General features: G+C 49.5%; 1 protein-coding gene across 4 annotated transcripts in view; it reads right to left on the reverse strand.

Moving 5' to 3' along the window:
• Positions 1-17,896, reverse strand: part of CCDC88C (coiled-coil domain containing 88C) — a 124,371-nt gene extending 106,475 nt beyond the window's left edge. For all 4 annotated transcript variants that reach the window (XR_009500984.1, XM_059914834.1, XM_059914838.1 and 1 more), the window contains exons 1-3: positions 17,677-17,896; positions 16,831-16,931; positions 9,942-10,050 (exon numbers count right to left, since the gene is read on the reverse strand). Coding sequence is in view for 3 of the 4 variants with exons in the window: in XM_059914834.1 (XP_059770817.1) it covers positions 9,942-10,050; positions 16,831-16,931; positions 17,677-17,736 (270 nt within the window). In the remaining variant the exon portion in view is untranslated. The remainder of the gene's footprint in view (positions 1-9,941; positions 10,051-16,830; positions 16,932-17,676) is intronic.
• Between the last annotated feature and the right edge of the window lie 247 nt (positions 17,897-18,143).

The raw sequence follows: 18,143 nt of genomic DNA on the forward strand, positions 1-18,143 counted from the left end.
AATGCCACGGCAAAGCAGCAGAGAAACTGCCTTTCCACAAAGAACAGTTGAGTAAGAGAAACTGTTATTAGCCCTGGACGCGAGCCACGCAGCCAGCTTTATGGAGGGCAAAGCCTGCCCAGGCAAGTTCTCCCATGAGTCCCTCTCACAAACCAGTTATAATATCAAACATGCTGATCTTGGCATTTACCACCAAAACGCAAGGCGAGGGAGAGACTCTTTCTCTTTAAAAACTTGAGAAATCCATTTCCCTCCTTTTTGTTACAAAAGGAATTGGGTGCACGGACCTTCCATGAAGGGCTCGAAAACTTAACACTTTAAACGAATGGCCATGGATTAAGAGAACAGTTGAGCAAAAGATAAAAAAGTAAACACATGGCGAGAGAACATGTATCAGAAACACTGAGGAAGTCCAGATCTGTAAACGTGAGGAGGTCTTAGGGCCAACTGTGTACTGCGCATTTGGGCTCAGCTCCGTGTAGAACAGATCAAAGCGAGGCGGCAGCCCACGGGGGCCTCAGGGGCCATCCCGGGTGCAAAGGGAAGACTCCAAGAGAAAGCTGCTTCCTTTCCTTCAAGGCAAAGGAGAGCCTGGCTGCCCAGAGAGAGCAGGGAAACCCCCAGCAATTCAAGGTCTGGACTCAAGGCCAGGAGGAGGAGCCCAGAGAGACCAGAAAGATTCTGTCAACAGCTGTGCCCGCGCACGCGCGCACACGCGCATGCGCGCACACACACCCCACCTCCCACGCCCCGGTCTCCGGGCCTTAAGCCTCCAGGGCCTGGTCAAATTCTGGCTCCGCTAATTACATCAGACCCACCTTTCACCCCTCCCCACCCTCTGCAATTAGCCCTGATTCTCTGCTTCCTGCTGCTCTGGGGGGTGCAGCAGGGTGAAGTCTGAGGCCAGCTGCTCCCTCTGTACCACCCACTGCCCAACCCCGGAAGTGCTGGTTTCAGGAGGCGCCTGAAGCAATCTAGCCCCTTCCTCTGCAGCTCCCGGCTGGTGTGAAATCTGGTTAATAAGGGGGAGCCCAAGCAGGAGACCCTGGGGAAGCAGCACTCCCAGCCTGGCCCACCGGACGAGGCTTCGGGCTCAGGACCCATCCCACACTGGTGCAGATATCCTGAATGGCCTTGCCTACCTTCAAAGAACAGCTGGTCTGCCCACAGCAAGCCATCTCCCTACATGACTGCAGAGAGCTTCATTTTTAGACGTTTCCCCAAGCAGCCGATGACCAAGAAAACTTGCAGCTCCCAGGGGCTTCCGCACCTTACTCCACGAGCCTCACTTTCCTAATCTGTAAAATGGGGACAGCAGTTTCTTCCTCACCGTGACAGGGCTGAAAGCTCCTAGCATAGTGCGTGGCTTACAGCAGGCACCCAGTTATATTCTCTCAGCCTTTTGACTGGGGCACAGAGCTGGGTCCCAAAGTTCCTGCTTACTATTCAGTACGCCTCCATAGCATTTCTTCTAAAAACAGAGAAGAGAAAAAAAGGAACCAAGTCCAACTGGCACTTGGTCTCACATCTTGCAGAAACAAACCTGCCTCTGGAAAGGTGTGGGACTGAGCGGCCCATGACCAGGTGTCCGAAGCCCTGCCCGCTCCATCCTTGGCCAGCAAGACAGGGAGGGTCACAGGCCAGGACTAAACGCCTTCTGCTTAGTGGGGAGAAAGAGAATTCAGGTGACCCTGAAAGCTGCCACCCTGCTGCAGCCCCCCCTCCAGCCCCTGTCGGGCTGACCTGGAGCCACTGCCACTCAACCCCATCGGGCCCTGCCCTGAAGCCCGGGGGGCAAGCACCCTGCTGCAGGGCTCAGCTCTCCCGGACCTGAGAAAGCACTTTATGCCCCCCGAGATGTTCGCTCCGGGTGGGGCACCTAGCAAGCTGCCGTCCGCGGCCCCACGTGACCAATACCCCTCTCTCCTCTGCGCCTGCTTTGGTCCAGGCCGCCACGACCTGCCCTGACTCCCCACTCTCGCCTGACACCAATCCATTCTCAATACGGGTGTCAAGAGTTTTCTGTTCTAAACTTTCTTCTTTAAACATGCTATAAAGACTCCCAAGTCCTTCAGGATGAAGTTCAAATTCATTAGCATGGCATCCGCCCTCTGGAACCTACGTATCTTTCGAGCCTCACCATCACCACTCCTCACAGAAGCCCCAAGCTCTAGCCACTCAGAGGTGACAGCCTGCAGGCTGCTTTATGTCTCTACGTTTTGCAGGTTTTGCTCTCCCAGGACACCCCCCATGCACTCCATTTTCTGCCAGTCTAACTCCCTGCCCATCCTTCAGGACTCAGGCCAAGCGTCACTCCCTTCAGAAAGCTCTCTGTGAGCTTCGCCCCTTCCCAGGCTGGGAAACCCCCTCCCATGTCCTGTGACATCATGTCCTGTGCACACACAGGTGTTCTAGCAGCTGCTTTACCTGGTCCATCACCCACCCCACAAGACACAGCATCTCAGGCATGGAGACTGGCCTTAAGAACAAGGAGGAGGAACAGAGAAGAGAACTGGGTGACCCCCGGCAGGGCCACCAGAGCTTCCTCATCCCACACTTCATGACCCTACACTAGAGAGAATGGGGGACGGGAAGCAAGAAGAAGGAAAGAGGAAAGGTGGGGTCCACACAGACCACCGCCCTCCTCGGCCTCACCGCCCAACTCAGTCTGGAAGGCTTTCTCTTGAACTTTAGACTGAGAGCATTCACAGGGAAGTCGGTAATCTCCTGGGTCAAGTCTGCGGCAGACAAAGGCTCCCACTGCTGATATGGGGATGGGGCACGGGACCCCCTCTGATGAAGGCCTCTCGGTCCTAAGGCTGAACCACCTCGCCTCACTGCTGTGTTCGGTCACCAGGCCACAACCCCGCTGGAGATTCCAAACCAGGATCCAGTGATCCACCAACTCAAGGCAGTTCGCCCAGATGTACGGTAAAAATAATCTCAGACCTTCATCCACATGGCAGAGACACAGAAAACTTCAGTGTTCAGTGGCAACATAGAACACATCATTTTAACAGGTACCATCACAATGGGTGAAGGGCACAAAGGTGCAATTCAGTAAAGAAAAACAAAAGGCCTGTAAAGAAGGTAATTTTGGCCATAAGTAGCAAAAGTCCTCCAAGTGTTCATGCCCTTTGACGCAGGAATTCCATGCTAGGAATTTATCCTAAGAACATAAAAACAGTTGTTGAAAGATTTATGGACCAAGTATGTTCATGGGGTATTGTTTATAATTCTAAGACAGAAATAACTCAGTATCAATGATAGTGGTACAGCCACATAATGAAGTGCCATGTAGACACTAAAACTCATATTATGAAAGAATATTTAATGACATGGGAAAATGCTCACTACACAGTAAATGAAAATAAAGGTTACATACAATCCACATCTTGAAGCACATGTAGTAACAGACACAAAATCAGGAAGCATAAATACCAAAATGTTAACAATGGTATGCCTAGGTGATGAGATAGTGGGCAGATTTAATTTTCTTTATATTTCCCAATCTGCAATCAGAAATTATAATCATTGCAAGAGGGAAGAGATATGGGGATATATGTATAACTAATTCACTTTATTATAAAGCAGAAACTAACACACCATTGTAAAGCAATTATACTCCAATAAAGATGTTAAAAAAAAAGTTAAAAAGAAATTATAATCAAAAACATTACTTTTAATTTCCTCAAAACACAGATATAAGCTACAACAAGAATACCCGTCTCACAGCCTTACTCTTTAACCTTTAAAGAGTGGACAAAGTAATTTCTCCCCTACAAATTCAATACACTGTATTACTCATAAAGCAAAAGCCACTGGTACCTGTAGACAGGGACTGAGCAGACTCTAAGTTCCCTTGAACACGGTCTCTAGCCACCAAAGCAAAGCACATCACACCCACCTAAGGAGACATCACTTCACCTAAAAACCCTGAGACTACACGAATGAGACAGTTTACTTTGTTCCCACCAACAATGTCAAATACACATTTCCTTCTATTCTTACTTTTGACAAGTCTTCCGTTTTTTCAAACTGAGTGCGCACATTCCTAAAGATAATTCTAACTTTTAGTAGTCAGCCCATGCTTATCTAATACAAATGCCACAGAAAGCTGACAGATCTCAAAAGCAAAAGCAAGGCTGAGTGGACAAGGGGTACAGGCAGTATATGGAGGTTTTATCTGAAGAGATGACATAAAACAATACGTATACGCACACAAGTTGACGACAGCAGTACCTCCAGGGAGGGAGGGAAGGATACCTGGATGCAGTAGAGGCACACCGGGGACTTCAATCAGAAAAAAATTCTTGAAAGAGAGGTCTGAAGCAAATATGAAAAATATTCATATGAATATTTCATTTTTGAATGAAAAACATTCAAAAAATGTTCATATTTATTTCGAGCAGATACACAGGTGTTCATTATAACCATTTGTACTGTTTTATTTTTAATTTTTCAAAGCAATGAAGGAAAAAAGAGATTATAGAAGATAGGGCAACCCTGGACTGTTTCTTCTGCTGAGAAGAAACTATTCTGAGATAAAGAACAATATTCTGGGTCCATTCTAGCCTTCCAGCCATGTGAGAAACCAGAAGAGCCGAGTTCCAGGAACTCATAATACAGAACTACAGAGCTTCCTTGAGGTCACCTGAAACTCTAAATCTTGGTGGTCTCTGGCCATTATGCGACTGCAGAATTTCAGAACCACAAGGGCCCACCCTCTTTCGGACAGATGGGAACTCAGGAGGCCCACAGAAGGAAAGCTGCCTGTCCCAGTGCTTGGCCAGCGAGGGGAGATGCTCAGAGAAACTCAGCCAATTTCCCATTTCAGAGTCAGCCCTGCAGGTGGGTCCCTACATGCACCTGAGGGTCCCGATTTCAGGATCGATATCCACATGTGAGTCAACAATGAAGACTTACATCTCCACCAACACACACTGCACTTGTCCAGGCCGCTGTGTGAAGTGCTTCCCACCAGCAGAAAGCCAAAGAAACCTCAGAAACTTCACAGGACAATTAGGCTCTAAGTGTCGTGAGAAGGAGCTAGATCACAGGTGTCCAGGGCAGGGGACGGCAGCTGACACCATGAGCAATCCCCCAAGGATAAACATATATCAGCCACCTGCCACGCCGGGGATTTCTGTGTATACTACTAGCCTTATTTTCCTACTGATTCCACGATCAAATGAACATGCATTCAATGTCCATACTCAAGGCCCTGAATGTAAACAATGAACCATTCTATAAATCCAAATTTTAACTGAAAAGGACTCACATGAAAAAGAGTTTGGCTGTTGAGTGAATAAAACAAGCCTCATGTGGACTTCCCTGGTGGTCCACTGGGTAAGGCTCCACGCTCCCAATTCAGGGGGCCCGGGTTCGATCCCTGATTGGGGAACTAGATCCCTGCATGCCACAACAAAGAGCCCACGTGCCCCAACGAAGACCCGGCGCAGCCAAAATAAATAAATAAATAAAAATAAATCTTAAAAAAAAAAAGAAGTGAATTGAAGGACCAATTTAAAAAAAAAAAAACAAAAAAAAAACAAGCCTTATGTGATGCTGGGCTCAACACTAACCAGCCAGGCGGCTCAAAGCAGCGTGCAGTTCTGGTCCAGGCCCGCCTTTCCTCCAGGCCTCTCCGCAAATGTCCCATTTGTGGATGCTCATCCTGACCAGCCTTTCCTTCCTTAAAATTCACAGACTGAATTGGGAGCTCTCCCCAAGGTCCTGTCCAACTCTGGCTTCCTCTGCCCCTTCCCAGCAACTCCCTCAGTGACACCTATTCCCTCTGGTCACCTTCTCATCTTTGCAGCCTCTCCTCAGAGCCTCTGCTCTTCCCATCCTGGGGCAGATGAGATGCGTGTCCACTGTATGTGATGGAGAGGAGTTACCTGGTGAGAACTGAGCCCTCTCCGCCCCAGGAGACCTGGCTGAAGGTGTCTCTCCTAGGCATCACTAGAAATGCTCTAACCCACTAGTTCCCACGAATGTGCATCAGAATCACCTGGAGGGCTTGGTAAGCTGCAGACTACTGGACCTCCACAGCAGGTCTGGGGGAGGGGCCTGACCACCTGCATCTCTAACAAGTTCCCAGGTGATGTTGATGCTGCTGGTCTGGGGACCACACTTTGAGAACCACCTCTCTCTCTCTCTCTAGCCTGCTGATTCCCCCTCCTGTCGGAAGGATGTTAAGACTCAAACAGCTGGGGAACTTCTGAAAATGCCGATTCCAGGCGCCAATCCCAGAAGAGTCCAAGCAGCAGGTCAGAGGGAGGCCTGAGACACTGGTGGTCAGACTGAACCTGGCCGTGCTGGTTCTCACCCACTGCCTGTCCTCTGCCCCAGAAAAATGTCAAGGACCTTTTTGGTCTCCAGAGGTTTTCAGGGGCAAAACTTGAGCTTCCTTGTGAAAGAAGCCCGTGCTATTCACGAGAGGCCCCTGTCCCTGCTGACTGTTCCCGCCCCACGTGCCTCAGAAAAGAAGGGGACAGCCTGGGGGCGGCCAGACCACTGCTTTGCAGACAAGACCCGGGGCTGGACTCCATGACTTTGGCGTGTCTACTGAAAAGCCATGGCAAGAGGAAGTCCCCCTCCCGAAGGGGTGACCTCCCGCCCTCCCCAGCCACCCCAGCCAGAGGAAGAACCACGTTTGTCTCACTTCACCCCAAGCCCTTACAACCTGCAGGGTCTCTCTCACAAGGAGATGCTGGGCAGTACTGCTTTTGGGAAACTTCCTTGAATATCCCTTTACAATAATAACCAATTATTGTTATTGTATGTTTATGCTACAATTGTCAGGTGCTAAGGAAACAGGCAGGGTAAGCAATTGTATATATGGCCCGACCACAATGGTGTAAAACAAAAACTATTCAGGCGTCTGTCATACAGAGTGAAGTCAGTCAGAAAGAGAAAAACAAATCAAATACCGCAGGCTAACACATAGATATGGAATCTAAAAAAAAAAAAAAAAAAAAAAGGTCATGAAGAACCTAGGGGCAGGACAGGAATAAAGATTCAGATGTAGAGAATGGACCTAAGGACACAGGGAGGGGGAAGGGTAAGCTGGGACAAAGTGAGAGAGTGACATGGACATATATACACTACCAAATGTAAAATAGATAGCTAGTGGGAAGCAGCCGCATAGCACAGGGAGATCAGCTCGGTGCTTTGTGACCACCTAGAGGGGTGGGATAGGGAGGGTAGGAGGCAGACACAAGAGGGAGGGGATATGGGGATATATGTATATGTATAACTGATTCACTTTGTTATAAAGCAGAAACTAACACCACTGTAAAGCAATTATACTCCAATAAAGACGCTAAAAACAAAAAACAAAACAACAACAAAAAACTATTCATGCAAAAACTGGAAGGAAGCTCTAAAAATGTTAATAGTGATTGTCTCTGGGTGGTGGGGTTATGAGTGGTTCTTTTCTTCTTGCTATTTGTTTGTTTTCTAAGCTGTTTATTAAGAGCACATATTACTTATACAACCAGAACTAAACTTTATTTTATCATAAGTTGGAAGGAAAAAATACACAACAGAACACTGCCCACACCTAAGCTGTGTCAGCCCAAATGGCAGTGTCCTGCCAGCTTCCTCCAAGTGAGCAAGGCTGGCTGAGGGTCAGGGACGGCTCATGGCCTTTAGCAAGTGCTTTCAGCAAACATTTGCTCCGGGTTGGAGCTGAGGCTGCCAACACACACCAGACCTGCCCTCAAAGAGCTAACAGCGCAGAAACAGAACAAGGATGCAGGGGCCTCTTTCCTACCCGTAAGTCTTTCTGGGCCCTGAGAATGGACTAGAGATCGTTTCCTTCCTGTGACTGTTTCCCATCTTCTGGAACTCGGCACGGTGCCCTAAGAGGGGCACGTTACCTCCAAGTAGAGGGTCTCAAGCCCTTTGGCCGGCCCAGACTGGACTGTCAGAGCTGCTGAGTGCCACCAGCATGTGTCCTACTGGGCCGCCAAGCCCAGAGGGCAGCATCTGCCAGGCCAAACAGCTTGCAGCAAGCACCTGACTGTTCCATGCTGCGCACAGAGCCAGAAACCTCACCTCCACCCCAGTGCTTCCAGGGAGGGTTACCGCCTCCCAGCCACACCTGGGGCAGGAGACTCACCTGTCCAGAGTCAGGGGTCTTGTCTCCAGCTGTTAGCACCATCTGCTTCCCCTGGCACTTAGCACACAGCATCGAAAGCACTGCTTACCATGAATGGTGCCTGCAGCCAGAGATCAAGCCCCGAGTAGCTGCTAAACCGCCACCATGGCCACCAGGCAGCCCCCTCCATGCCCAGGCCCAAGTTCACTGGCAGCACCTGTTTCCCCTGACTATGGCTGTCATGAGGGAAGCATTAGCTGAGACCCACCTGCTGACAGCATGCCCAGCCCTGACAGTGGCCCTCCTCAGCAAGGAAACAAACCCCCGTCACCCCTATAGATCCAGTTCTCACAGGGCTCTCGCTCACCCCCGGACCCCTCCTCAGCACAGCTGGCATCTGTTACTAAAGCAGGGGCCTGGTGCTAAGCCTCCCAAAGGCTGCTCGGAGTGTCCACAGTGCTGTGCCACCAATGGGCCATGGAATGAGCACAAGGGGCTTGCTGAATTGGCCACACAAGCAAAACATCCCAGCACCCCAAGCCCCCTCTCATGTACCCCAACCCCAGTGGGAGGAAAATGGAAATAATCATCTCAGAAAACCCAAGACACTGTCCACTCCCTCCTTTTCCCTCCTTTCTTCAAATCCAGCAGCAACCACAGCCCTCTGCAGGAACTGGACCCAGCACCCAGCCCAACGCCACAGTGCAAACTCCACCTGGCTGCCTGGCCAGCGACCTCAGTGACCTCAGAAGCAGCACCACTGCACGAGGGCAGAGAGGGAAGCCACAGCTGGGCGGAGGGCTTCCTCATGGTGACAGGGACCTCATGACTCTGAAGATGCTCCCCAGCCCCAGAACCAAGACTAAGTTACAGCCCAGGAAGCTGAGTGCTGGGGGAGGTCTCAGAGGCAGAGGGCTCAGTGAAACCCCAGTATGAATCTGGAAGGGACTGGTTCTCGAGCAGCGATTCTCAAACTGTGTTCCCTGGGGTCCTGGGAACCCACAGAGATGCCCTGGAGAAAGAGGGGCTGAGCTGAGGGCGCTAGAGTCCCCCAGCCCTCAAGTCAACCAGAGTTGCTAGGGCTTCACCTGGGGACTCAAGACAATCATATGGGGGAAAACGTTTCACTGCTGAGTTTGACAATCAGGGCTCTGAGGTGCAAAGTTTAAATCTGTTTCCCATCGACGCCGGCCATCTAAAGATCACGAACATCGTCAAAGATTCTCACCCAACCTTCCCGAGGCTGGGATGGGGATTTTCACAGCCCTTCCCCCTTTGGGCCCTGTCGTCTGACCCACCGACTACCTGCTAATGAGATATGGGGAGCATTTCACAAGCAGACACCCCATACTGTGAACCCGGCGCTCCCGTCTGCCAGCTGGGCACTCACTGATTATATATTTGGCCTGAACATAACCCTTCTGTGGTCCCTTCTCTCCCTCAACCCTTTGAATCACTCCTGCACAGACTCACGGAGCTGTGGGTGATAACCGTGTCGGGCTGCCCCTCCCAGAGCCCGTGCCAGCCAGGCCCCACTCGACTGTGTGCTTGGGCCGCGGCTGCGAACCAAGGCTCGTCTCTGGGGCCCTCACAGCACCAGGCACGATGCTTTGCACACGGCTCAAAGAACATTCCCTGGACAAAGTAAAGCAATCCCACCTCTGACCCTTCTCACAATGCCAAAAAAAGGGATGCATGTGCAAACACACCAAGTTTCAACAAGCAGATGCCCGACCACCGTTTCCTCTCGGCTTCCTGTGGGGAAACCGTTCAAATGACGGTATTGCCGGACGCACAGAACCCGGGGAGGGCGGCGCGGAGGGGCCCGCCTCACCTGGTAGTAGGTCTTAATGTTTCTCACCAAGATGGTCAAGTTCTGAATGCGAAGGTTCACATCATTGTTGACGTGTTTGTTGATGCGTTGATTTGTTGGCCTGGGATCTCTAGGGGAAGAAAAATGAGAATGGAAAATTGCATCTCCCAGCATCTGTCACACCCCATCCTACCCCAGCTGCTACTGAGCATTCGGTCCTCTCCAAGCCTAGGTTACTATGCAGCTGTGACAGTGTGGCTCAAGTCAAGTCCTAATTCTGCCACTGCCAAGCCGTGGACCTCCGCGGAGCCACAGCACCTCCTGTCCCCCCCAAGCACCTAGCCCCCCACCAGCCCTTAAGCAATGTTATTTCTGGCCCCAGAGTACCCATAAACAACCAAGTGTCAGTGCAGACCCAAAAGTTGCACTGTGTAAACATCAATAACCTACCCCCAAATATATTTCAAGATTAAAAAGGATTCAAAGCTGACCAAAGCAAAATACATGAAATATCAAGAAAGATGGAAAAGGGGAAAACAGTACACTTTCTGACTTCATAAACCAGTAAAATCATTAATGTTCCATTTCAAACTTGTCTCCTGCCTATGTCACAAAATTGCTCTTGCCTGTGATTTACATTCCAGGGGCACAATTCTATCTCAAAAAACCGCCACCATGAGTCTTCGATACTATGTGGTGTACAACACACCCTACGAGAAATGCGAAGAGACACAAATAATTCATGTGGGAAACCCCCAAAGTGTCATTTATTTTCCAATCTCAGGCAAAAGTCAGGTCTGCTTGTGATGAAACTAGAAATCTGAATCAAGTGATTTATAATTTCACTCATCTCCATACAGGACATTTCTCAAAAATTCTCAGTGTCAAAAATATTTCCTATTTGAAGAGAACAGATTCAACGGAACGGATTTCTCTTCCCTCTCCCCATGTACCCCACACTGCTTTTCCTAACATAGCCCTCTCTGCCATTCGACTGTCCCAAGGCACCACAAAGGATGTTTCATTCAAATGAGGGCTGTCTTCACAGTTTCTTCTGTCATCCGAGTCCTGTGCTAAGGGTGCTAAGCCTCCCAGGGGCTGGTGTGATGGAGGAGAGACAGGCCTCTTCCTCCTTCCTCGGTACTCGGGCCCCTCGATGATGATGATGGTGATGATGATGATGAGAGCACAAGAAGGGGAATTTGGGGAGTTAAGCAAATCAATTTCAATGCCATTCAGCTCATTCAAAGCCAATAATGTATACAAAGTTGACAAACAGGAAAAAAAATCTAAAAATAGAAATTATTTCAAATGCCACTATAAGCACAATTTCTTAATAACACAAGCTGTTTAAAATTCAACCATTAAGGAAATATTTGATATAAACACTATGAGTCCCTACACTGTATTGTGTATATGCAAACCCCTTTATGAATCACATGCAATACAATCAGCCATGGACTTTATTCAATAATCCTGTATCTCCTAAAACAGTCATACGGGCTCCTTGGGACAACCAGAGGACCTCTTTTCAACTGTCCTGGGACAACGTTTCTTATTGTCCCCACACAGTACTAGAATCTGGCCAACCCATTTACATGTTACAGGTTTCTCCTGGAGCCATTCATTACCGAGAAAATAAAGGTTAACAGTTCAGTGGAAATTAATTTAGCAGCAGAGGAGGCATTCAGAATTTAAACCACAAAGGCATTTTAGCTACAGAAGTGCACCTAGCACGACAAAGTAATTTATCTTAAGGGTGCAGTTCTCTTCCCTTTGCCATAGAAACCTTAAGAGATGAGAAGCAATTTCATAAAGTAATGAACGTGCTTCCTAAAATAGCAGAACTTCGAGAACATGCAGGGCTTTTTCTGTTTTGTCGTTATTGTAGTCCCAGCTTACATTAAGTCAGACGGGACCCCCTGAGGAGTGCCAGAAGCTGGACGACCTTGGCAAACATGTGGACATTCACTGCACGGGCAATGGCACAACACACACCCAGGATCCAGGGTCGGGGCCTGGGAGGCTGTCAGGTGACGTGGGTCGGGGAGGGGGTTCTATATGAATAATTAGACTAATTATCATGATCATTAGCACTCCCTCCTTTAACTCAGGCTCTCAGGGTAAAGAGAGATTAGGAAACAAATTGAAACAAAAGTCAATTATGGTGAAGGAAGGCCTGTCCCCACTCTGCCCAGCACTGTGTAACCCCGACCTGTCCCTCAGCAGGAAGTGGGTTAGGAGCTACTGATTCTGGTTTGGAAATGGGGCCAGGACTGGCCAAAGTTCTCTGGGCCCCATTGTGCTCATCTGCAAGATGACCACAGGATCCTTCCAGCACTAAAATGTTATTCTAGGGAGGCCAGGTCCGCACTGGCACACGTGGTACCTGGTTCTTGATCCCAAGAAGAGGACATCATAGAACCACTGCAAGACTGTTTCCCTGAAAGCCATCCTTAAGAATAAGGATCTTCTTTGTATGACAGCCCTAGAAAGCAAAGCCACACAGCCCCACATCAGGATGTCAGAGGACAGGACAGAGACAAGGGTGCAACAAAGCATCTGGTACATTGTCCGAACTTGGAGAGATACAAGTCCAAAGTGTGGGCCCCTGGGGCTTCCTTCTCATAAAAACTTCTAACTTGAAAAAAAGAAATCAACTCTCCCTAAAATTTTAAAGAGAACTATAATTTAGATTTATAGCAACCTTGCCTCCCTCCTTTGTGAAAAGGCCAGCCCCCAAATTTTCATCATATTCCAAAGACTTCCTACATTTAAAACTGAATCCAAAAAAAAAAAAAACCCTGAATCGAGAAACTATGTTTGATACAGATGATGGAGATATTGATAATCTATCATAGGTTAATAAAAAAGGTGTTAAGCAGTAGCCTGAGCCCAAATTTGTATAAAAGTACATTAGGAACATATATTATACGTATATACCATAGACAACATCTGGGAAACACCAAAATATTAATTCTGCTACCTCGACATGGTAAAATTACAGGCAATGTTTGTTTTGCTCATCTGTATGTTCCAACCTCCCTCCAACAAATGTGAATTTTGTGTAATTTTTTACAGACTCAAAGGCCGCATGAAGAGTGTCATATGCTGCAGCCATGAAAGAATATCACTCAAGTTCATGAGTAAAAATCTTTTTTGCTCCAACTCTCTAGCACCAACACAAACTCATTCAACTAATCAGTATCTGCCCCTGTATCCTCAGCTTTTACATCTGCAAAATGGGAACGTAACTCCTCTTCCAGCACACTAAGGCAAAAAATTATCCTTCAAATGCTTTTGAGAAGCCTAAGAAACTCTCACATTGGTCTGAGGCTATTACCAACTTCTGAATAACTAATATATTATCCGTAATTTTGCAGCTAGTACAAGGGGTTAGAAAGGAGTCTGAACAAAGTAAACAGTGTTGGATTTAACGCAGGCCTTGCCCAAGCACAAGCTCTCAGCCCCAGCCAGTCCTAAGTTCTCAGCTGAACTCAACAGCCATTACGTCAATTCAGGTGTCCACTCTCACGTGTACAGATGTGCACCATCACACGCACGTGGGCACACACACACAAACTCATCTCTGGGCTTCACGCTAACAATAATGATGACTGACATTTGTTGGGCATTTCCTATACATGCATAATCTTATTTAATCCTCCCCAAATCCATAAAATACCATCCCCCTTATTACAAATCAGGAGATTGAGGCTTAGAGAGTAAAAGTAACTTGCCCAAGAGCACCAGTAAGCGGCAGAGGGAGGATGTGAACTTGTCTGCCTGATGCTAGAGTCAAAGCTCTTAATTTTCCTATGAGACCACGAAAAATGTGTCCAAAGTGAAGCAGACACCTAGTTTTTCCCTTGACTACCAGTAGGCACCCAGAGAAACTGCATTTACAGAGGAGCTATTCAGCAAGTTTTCCCAAGCATCTCCATCCACGCCACTCAATGCCTCACTTTCATTCAGGAATTCTCCTAGACCTGGGCCTCCCCTGAAAGCTGAGCCCACAGGGCTTTCCAGCTTCCAGGCACTGATGTCACCAGGAGGCCAGGGCCCAGAGACTACTACCGCAGCCTTCTTCAGTTGCCAGAGACAATGCCCAGGTGCAGTCACGTGACCCCCAGCCAGCCTCCATATGGCTCTGAAGTGTTAGGTAACACGCCTCTTATCTGAACTCCAGCAACAGGTTAGCACAATGCTCTCTGCAATTTCCTCAGGTTCTACCAACTTGGAGAGAATTTATTAAGATAGGCGAACTGAACACAGTTGGGGCTACTAGCGTGGGAGATAAGGCAGAACAGCCTTATCGCTCACCTGCTAGTTAGCCCAACGTGTCTCCACTTGGCAGAAGTGAAAACAGGCTTGGCTTAAGTAGTGTTAGATGTGGGGCTAGGATATGGGTCCCAGAGTCCAGTTTTGCCCTAGATCTTGTTGGGAGAGAGCTAAGGCTAAGAAGTATGCAGTAATCTAGGAGACTAGGAATGTAGGAGAAAGGGAGACAGAAAAAAAAAAAAAAAAGAACTCTTAGAGGGTGCCCCAAATCCTTTCTGGATTAAGAAGGTGGATACAACCAACGCCAATACCTATTAAGTGGCAGGCACTATGCTAACTACTAACATCATTTAATCCTCACAACCATCTCTTAAGGAAGGTACTTTCCTTCCCACTTTACAGGTGAGGAAACTGAGAGATTGAGTGATGTGCCCAGCGTCACAAAGCATGCATGAGAGAGACCTAGGGTTTGAACCCAAGCTGGCTACCTAGGCTTTCAACACTAGGGTTGAAATTCGTTTGTTTTTTTTTTTTTTTTTGAGGTAATTTTTTATGTGGGATCTTAGTTCCCCGACCAGGGGTCGAATCCGCACCCCCTGCATTAGAAGCACAGAGTCTTAACCACTGGACCACCCAGGAGGTCCCCTTGAGGTAACTTTTACACTTAGGGTGAAATGCATATATCTTAAGTTACACCTTGATGAGTTTTGAAAGATGAAATATACTCCAGTCAATATATTTCTACCACCCTTTGAAGTTCCCTTGTGCCCCCTTTCCAGTCAATCCCTGCCCACTTTCAAGAGCAAACAATGCTCTGATTTCTATCACCTGGAGCAGGGTCATTCCGATCACCCAGTCAGTAAACTGCGTGCTGCTTGCGCCTCTGCCTCCTTGATTTCCTCCTTCTGGAAAGCCACCCATCTTCCCCACTGTCCCCTCCTCAGTGTCCAACCCTGGCCAGAGGACCCAGAAGCACTGCTTGAGGCCTGAAGAGCCGCAAACATATCAGTTCCCACTTCCAGCACGATTACCTTGGCGAAGCACAGAGGAGAAAATAACGTTTAAAACTGTCAAGGGGAAGGGAGAAGCCCTTCAAACTGAATTTAGCCGCGAGCCGAGTGTGAACCAGTGATGAGATGGCATTTCGCAAAGGAATGGTCCAACAGGCTTTCCTGATTTACAAGCAAGTGGTAAACGCTTCAGGAATTCCAAAGGTCAGGGAAGAAAGAGAAACAGTCCCAGGGCTTTTGTTCTCCCCTTGCCTGGGTGTAAAAGCTGAATGAAAAGGCCGGGGGATACTGCTGCTTTTTTTTAATTAAACAGGACAGCTCTAAGTTTCACTGGTTGCTGTACCCACGGAATCCAGCAATTTTCGGGGTCTAACAGGATGAGGGGGGAAGAGTTGCCAGAACTTGAATATGCCACAAGACAACCCGAGGAAAACTCCTTCTCATCAATGTTCTCGGAGATGTGCTGCCAAAGTTGACAACAGATTTGTCTCTTTAGAATCTAATCAAACTCAAGACTGGTAACAGTGGTAGTGCCTTAAAAAAAAAAAAAAAATTAAGACTCAGATGTCTCTCCCAGAGCACGACATCAAGTAACTTCTTAAACCAAAGAAGCAATGTTCTCGGGAAATTTTTTAAAATAGGTCTTTGTAGGTAGATGTATTTAAACCACTTTCTGAATATACCAAAGCTGACTGTTCCTCCTCCCACGCGGGCCAAAAACGAAGCTGATTCTCATCAGCTAACGGGTTCATGCTCCAGTATGACAACTTGCTTAGTTGCAGGTGAGTAGGTGAGCATAAGGGCCTGATCCACAGAGAACATCAGGATGTTTTATTTTGCTTCAAGTGCCTGTGAATCACACTGACACTCGGTGCCAATACGTTCCCTGCAGTTCCTGAGTTAAAAACAGAATGCAGCGGCAGGAGCCAACATCTACATGTGGCAGGCTGTCAATCAGACAGGCTCTGCAGAATTCAGCAACAGGAAAGGATGTGGTCAGACCAACATGCTAGCAAGTGTAACTTCCACCAGGACCCTGTTTAAGCCTCAAGCTTCAAGACAAACAGTACCACAGTATTCTGGCTCCCTGCGCCTCTCCCAACATAGTGACTTTAAATCCAGTTCCTGAGAAGGGACTTAACCAACTGTACTTGCTCTGGGGCAACTGAAAATGGAAGATGAAGGGGAGCTCAGAAACACAGGCGTCCTGACCTCGAATGAAACTTTAGAGTCACTCACGGATGCTCTGGTCCCACCCGACACTTCCTGTAACCAGACACTCTCCGTTACAGTTCCTTGCCCCCAAAAAGAAAGGGTTTTTTTGGTGTCATTACTCAAACAACAATCAGGTCCCTGAGTTCGAAGTCAATTGCACTATCTACACCATGTGGATGACAGTCACTCAATTTCAAATTCCTTTCATCAAACAAGCTGCCAACCCACTGTCCTGGAGTTCTCCATACCCCACAAACGAGGAAAAGACACGTTAATGCTGAGATACCAGTGGCCTGACGTGCAAAGAACCCTCCACTGCAACTTCACATTCCATTTCTACAACCTTAAATTTCGACTTTCTGAGGCATCATTCCCTCCTTCCTTCCTCCCCGAATATAACTTACATTTGCAACATGATTTGGTTCAAAAAGATGCCGTCCGCTAAATCCATGTACACTGTCAGGTTGTCCTGGTTGCCGCTTCCGAAGGGGCCAAAAGTTTTCACCTGCGGGGAGGAGACGCGGAGAGAAAGGCAGGAAAAGTCACCTCCACGCGCACAGTCTAAAGCTCTCCAGGAGGGCAGAGCCCCTGTGGGCAGAAGGGGGTCACCCAAGACCACCCACCCTTCAACAGCACCCTTCTCCAGGGCCTCGCTCCCCTCCCCGCGCCAGGCAACAGACGCGAGACAGCAGAAAGAAAACTTCCTCGCCACTTTTCTCCGGCGTGTCAGAGCGGAAAAAAAAAAATAAAAGGGACTTTTCAATAAATTTCTCACGTCTCAAATCCATTGGAAATCAGTGCGCCCAGCGCAGCCTGTACACGTTCTCACTGGGAACCCCCTAATCCCCACCGCCATTCACCCGCTGGTCTCAGGGGTTCAGAAACTACACGAGGATATTTTGGGGAATGGGTCCTTTTCTCGAATGGTCAAAGCCATGGGGAGCCAGGGTGACCACCGGAAGCCTGTCGCTCCAGGGCCTCCAGCCCAACGCCCCGGTGGGAACAGGTGTACCCGCTCAGCCCCCAGCCGGGCCGAGAGCGCGGCGGGGTCCTGCGCCGGGTGCGCCGGCTCCAGAGTTGGAAATACCCCCGGACTCCGGGACACTTGATGACCGGCCGGGGGCACCTGATGAATCCTCTGCGTCCAGGGGCTTTCCGGGGCCCCGGCCGGGTCGGGTCTGTTGCGACTGCAGGCGGGCGGGAGAGGAGCCAGTGCCCCAACAATGGGGCGAGGGGCCGGGCACACTCACCCAGGTCACCAGCGGGCTCTGCAGGAAGAGCTCCATGAGCTCCGAGACGGTCACGTCCATGCTGAGGCTGCGCCCGCCGGCTCCGCGCCCCGCGTCCCCGTCCCCCGCGCCGCGGCACAAAGCGGCTGTGGCAGCGAGCGGCGGGCGCGGGGCTGCGGCGGCTCGCGCCCGGGAGACAAAGGCGGGGCGCGAGTCCACGTTCCGCGGCTTCGGCGGCCCCGCGCCCCGCCCGGGACTGGGGGAAGGGGAGGGCCCGCCGCTCGGGGAGGAACAATGCGGGCAGCGGCCCCGCCCCTCGGCGGCCCTGGGCGGTCGGCGCGCCGCCTCGCGGTGCCGGGGCCAGGCGCCCGGGCTCGGGCGCGGGCGCGGGCGCGGCTGCGCGGGTTGCCCGGAGGGGGCGGCGGCCCGCACGTGCGTAGGGGGATGGGGCGTCCCGGCTGCCGGCACCTGGGGCGGCCGCCGCGCAC

This window comes from Balaenoptera ricei, chromosome 2 (assembly GCF_028023285.1).
Source record: "Balaenoptera ricei isolate mBalRic1 chromosome 2, mBalRic1.hap2, whole genome shotgun sequence".
Lineage (NCBI taxonomy): Eukaryota > Metazoa > Chordata > Mammalia > Artiodactyla > Balaenopteridae > Balaenoptera > Balaenoptera ricei.